Raw genomic sequence first — 5,515 nt, 5'->3', positions numbered from 1 at the left:
TCTTTCTCTCTCGTTGCTCACACTTGAGCATCGTTGATTTTTTTTCCTCACGTGACCATCTTCCTTTCCTTGTATGAGGTCGAATTTTCTATCCTTGAAAAAAAAAAAAAGACATGATCAAGGTGTAATACTTTGATCTTAGTTTTGTGCAGGCAAGTTTAACTTAGACTTAATCAAAAACAACAGCTACAACAACACCTGTTCAATAGGACTATCGACCACATCGATCGAATCAGTCTTAGAAGGCCTGCAAAGGCTATTGTTGATCCAGCGAAACGTCTGGGATGTGATTATTGGAGAGATGTACAATCGCACCAGCACTCGATTGTTTCTCATTTCATCTGAGAAGACTTGAGCAACATGAAATGAAGGGCCTTGCTCAAGGGCACAACACATTCCCCTGGTATAGGAATAGAAATGACAATCACAATCCTATGACTATCAACTCAACAAAGAACTATTAGATACTCCTTTATTATGAAACTATTTTTTGTCATCAACATGTTAGTTGATTATATTTGCGCGCTTTCATTTTATTTATACAACTGACGCGTGTTTTCTATATATTTTATCACATCGTTTAGTCTCAACTTTGAAAGATTCAAAAACGAAAATGTTGTGAAAGAATTTGAAAGAAAGGCGAATTCTCTTAATCCTTACTCTTCATTGTGGTCCATTTGTGGACAGAGGGGTGAGGTAAGTATGGATCATGTTTTGTTTTGCGTTCGGATATATAAATGTAGTAACCATAGCAGTGACATAAATATCTACGACAGTTTAAATTACTAATCAAAACAGTATTGTTACATGCACAACCTATATGTATTTATATTTACATAGTTTTCTGTAATTAAGATGAACATTCGGTAAGGAACAATACGAACTATGCTGATTTTACCGTTTAATATTATTGTTACGCTTGATATATTGAGCTACGTTTGTATTATATCTATAATTTTTTTATGTATAAAACCCCTTTCAAGTGTTACAGCCTCTCGTAGTGTCAGCAGGTGTAGTCGGCATCCTCCACATTCCCCTATATTATGACGCCAGGGATTATAAGCACTGGTTTGAGACAAAATAGTAATGAGCTCGCTAGATACAAGCTATGTACTTATCTTTTAGTAGTGGAAGAACAGGAATTTTATAGTGTAATTGGCAATGTAGTCATGGGACTAGCAATACATGCATATCACCATCATGTTTATTAGATCCAGGCAGTTGATCCATAACACTGTGACACGATTTTTGTCCTTGGGTAGCGATTATTTCCCGTTTGCTTATTGGTAGAAAATATGAAAAATGGCTAATATTTCCATCAAACTTTGCTTTTGTTACATTTATTCAAACTCCAATGACTCCCTTTCAGGACATGATTATGATGCTTTCTCACTACTCCTGCTCATAATCAGGAATGCACATATTGTCAGCCGCTAAGAGACACGCTCAAGTAGTTAAGATCAAGTAAATGAAAGAAAATCTGTAGTATTGAGCAGAATAATTGCTATAACGATATTTCTGCTTCAGCAACTCAGCGTTGAATCTGTCTGAAATGTAATGGAAAATAGGTGTTTCAAAACGTTGATGTCCAGGCCACCGAAGCAAAGTTTGAAAGAAATATTAATCGGTTCCTTTGATTTCTAGACAGAAGCAAATAGGAAGTACCGCTTACTCACCAAAGAGAACAGAAAGTTACATAGTGTAATTATATACATGGAGCTAAAAAAAATCTTTCTGCAACGATCGAACTTGGCTATTTTGGATATAAAATAGAAAAACAAATTTTGTTAGATGGTTAATGATAAAATAATAGAGTTAAAATAACTGTATCTAATCAGTGTAATTTGAGAATATAGAATGACAGGTGCTCTGCAATGTAAACAAAAATGAAGTCGTAGAAAAACGTTGGAGTGCCATCGGTGGGCCTCTTTACATTTTCTGTTTCAAATTGCTTCAGATAATCTCACCAATTAATTTACTTTTCAGGAGATAAAACTTTCTTCTAATATAAGTACAAGGCCTGAAAGGGGAGAGTTAGTTAAATCGACTTCAGAATTTTAACTGGTAGTCTATTTTATTGACTCGAAAGTGATAAGAGTTAAAGTCGACCGCAAAGGAAGTTGAACTCAGAACGTGAAGAAATACTGACAAGTATTTTGTCTCCTGCTCCAGCGAATCTACCACTCTTCTACCGGAGATATTAATAGTGTCTAATTTAGGCACACGGTCAACAGCTTTGAAAGGAGGCTTTTAGTCGATTGCATCAGCTCAATACTTGACTGGTGCTTTATTTTATTGACCCCATACATATCAAAGGCAAAGATTACTACATAACTACATGTGATTTGATCTTAAATCATGAAGAGCAGGAACAAACATTGCAAAGCATTTTTTTCCAACGCTCTGATGATTCTGCTAAACCACCACCCTTTATCAGGAGATAATAATGAGTTGCAATCTATCATTTCTTTACGCACAAAAGAGTTCTTAATGTTCAGGATGCTAACTTGCTTTTAGTTTATAGCAGAAATTCGATAAATATTTTGATGAATAAGGTACCGTCTTTATTTCTGAGGAGGTCGTCATATCCCACTGCAGGAATTTCGTTCCATCTCAATGTAAGACAGTTATGTACACTTAACTCAGTCCACCTAGCATGGCTTTTTCCAAACTTTTACTATTGTAACCCATTTTGGCAAGTCATAAAATTCCGTAATCCCCTTGTGCAATATATTTCAATAGAGGGAGCGTTCACTTTGTTAGTTTACTTTGAGAAATATTCCTTAACTTTTTGCTTGCAGTAAATGTTGAGTTGCAACCGTTATAGTCATGAACCTATTGTATAACATAGCCATGGACATTTTACATTTTTTATCAAATGTTTTCACAGCACAATTTAGGTTGTGAAACATAGCTTGAAAACCTCTGACCTAGCGAGCTCCAATATAAAAGCTTCTTATCTTGTTATTGGCGGTTATATTAGAAACTGTTAAATTTAATCTGCCACTTGGTTCTGTGCCACCATCTACCCCTTAGGTGTCTTTATCGGAATTTACTCCAAGCATTTGGGCCAAGACTTCGACCTGACAATAACTCTCTTATTTCTACTTACCAGCTACCTTTCATCTAAGCTAATAAAAATCTGTTCCATTTGTTTAACACTAAAAGGACTTAGACTAAATAACAATTATATTAATCTTGCGTTCTTCGTAAAACGACTGACTTGGTCATTTATGATTTTATTTTATAGATTAAATTTCAAGGACCTCATTTTACAGATCATATCCCGGAAGATACCTCACCAATTTCAATGTTTTCATCAAAAAAGGTTCGTTGGTAATGTTTAATCTTTTAGTTATACATGTACCGTTAATCAGGTCAACATGATTAACGCTAAACTCTCACTTCGGATGCAAGAAATAATTGCCTAAGCTTGCTTAAATATTGCTCTACTAATGTTTGAAAAATGAGTGAAGTGTATAGTATAATGATTCAGGATACACCATATATAAATGCATAAAGGAATTGTCACGATAGGAACTCTTTTAATCAAAGGTCTGGTCAATTACGGCTAAACTAGATAAAACAACTACAATATACATCACTATAACATATCAAAACGTTCTCGGACTAGTTCTGTAGTGCTGCAACAGATGGCAGCGGGCGGTTGCGTGCACAATGAGATCTAGCAGTGACCTTCATGAGGCAGTGTGCCAAGTGACATCGCTCTGTTTAGTCCACAAGCTGTGAGAATTGTGTTTTTGTGGTTACGTGCATGCTGTAGTCTGCGAATTTGTCATAAGCAGGAACATGGAACAAAGAGCCAACCTGAAGTTTTGCGTTAAACTTGGTAAGTCTGCTAGAGAGACGTTCAGCATGCTTCGGCAAGCTTACGGCGATAAGGTATTGGGTTGAACGCAGTGTTTCAAATCGCACGAGTGCTTCAAAAGCTGAAGAACGTATCTGGAAGACGATGAACGATCTGGAAGATCTGCCACGCGGGTCACCCCCAGAAATGTGGAGAAAATTCATCAGCTTGTGCATGAGGATCGTCGAAGGACAGTCAACAACATTGCTGATGTTGTTGGTCTGTCATATGGATCCGTGCAGACAATCCTAACTTCTGAATTGAACATGCAGCGTGTCTCTGGCAAGTTTGTCCCCCGTCTGCCGACCACTGACTAGAAAGAACATCACGTTGAAGTCTGTCAAGATCTCTGTCAGCTTGCCACTGATGACCTATCTTTATTGACAAAGATCATCACCGGTGATGAGAATTGGGTCTATGAGTACGACCCTTAAACGAAGCAGCAGTGGTCACAATGGAAGAGCCCTTCATCTCCTTGATCAAAGAAGGCATAATAGAGCTGCATTTCAATCAAGAGCAAGTTCATAACATTTTTCGACATCTGAAGGGTCTTTGTATTTAAGAGCAACCATGCATCCCGCTGTCTGGTGAGGATGAAATCAATCTGACTAGCAGAGACGCCTGATTGATAGGTTATCAGGTGGCTCTCTGGCTTCCTGAAGTTGGTGCTGCAGATTTTTAGGTTGCTTGCATCACAGAACTCCAATAGCCTAGTTCCTTCTTTATTTCGGGAACCAATTCCATGACCCCCGTGAACACCATGGAAGATACCAGATTGCCGTCCGACATGCCCATTAAAATCTCCAGCCGCAAAGATGAGGTCATTGCTTCTCGTCTTTGTGGTAGCTCCTCTCTACCTTATCTCTTGTGTGCAGCATACATCAACACGTCTCCGTTCAAGCATCTCTGCAATTTCACTAGACCTATCTTTCAATATGCCTGCATTGACAGTGCCAACTCTAAAAACTGGTAAAAGAATGTGGGAGGAGGCATGGGAAGGGAAGTTGTTATTCAGTGCCAGAAAAAAAGATTTCCATGTTCGTTTGATAAACATGCTACACCTGTTCTCACTTTTGACCTGTCATCAGTTAAACGTTCATGTTAAAACTCTTGCCCTTACCGGAGGTAGGAGTACGTGTTAGCGGCGTTGTAAGTATAAGCATTATGACCATCGTAAATTTAAGCATTACTGGTGCTGCAGATATAAGCAATAACAAATAAATAAATAAATAAAAATGACTAGATAAAAGTAAATATGAATATCAATATGTTAGAATAAGTACGTAGGCAACTAAACTAGTTGCATTTGTCCCGGAAGAGAGAGGGGAGAGAAAGGAGGCGAAATTGCAGGGTATGATAGAGGATACCACCAGTGAGAGAAGGGGTCTCCGGTGAGAGAAGCTAGATATCCGGTATTGGTGGAGGGGCGTGAATGGGCGGGTCCACCGCGAACAAGCAAAGGTTTATTTAAGAGATGGTACGAAAAAATATGTAGCCAACTTGAGAACACGGGCGGGAAGAAGAGCTAAGGGTATTAGAGAGATTTCATTTGGAAATTACATGAAGAATTAGGGAAAAAACTAAGGCTGAGAGAGAGAGAGAGAGAGAGAGAGAGAGAGAGAGAGAGAGAGAGAGAGAGAGAGAGAG

The 5,515-nt window shown here is 38.1% G+C and overlaps 1 protein-coding gene across 1 annotated transcript in view; it reads left to right on the top strand.

The window, feature by feature from the left end:
• LOC106881890 (DBH-like monooxygenase protein 1 homolog) overlaps positions 1–5,515 on the top strand; it is a 123,940-nt gene that overhangs the window by 114,088 nt on the left and 4,337 nt on the right. The window contains exons 11-12 of the mRNA XM_014932415.2: positions 585–696; positions 3,251–3,328. Of these exons, the coding sequence (XP_014787901.1) occupies positions 585–696; positions 3,251–3,328 (190 nt within the window). The remainder of the gene's footprint in view (positions 1–584; positions 697–3,250; positions 3,329–5,515) is intronic.

This window comes from Octopus bimaculoides, chromosome 8, assembly GCF_001194135.2.
Source record: "Octopus bimaculoides isolate UCB-OBI-ISO-001 chromosome 8, ASM119413v2, whole genome shotgun sequence".
In the NCBI taxonomy this organism is placed as follows: Eukaryota; Metazoa; Mollusca; class Cephalopoda; order Octopoda; family Octopodidae; genus Octopus; species Octopus bimaculoides.
This window is presented reverse-complemented; position numbering and strand designations above follow the sequence as displayed.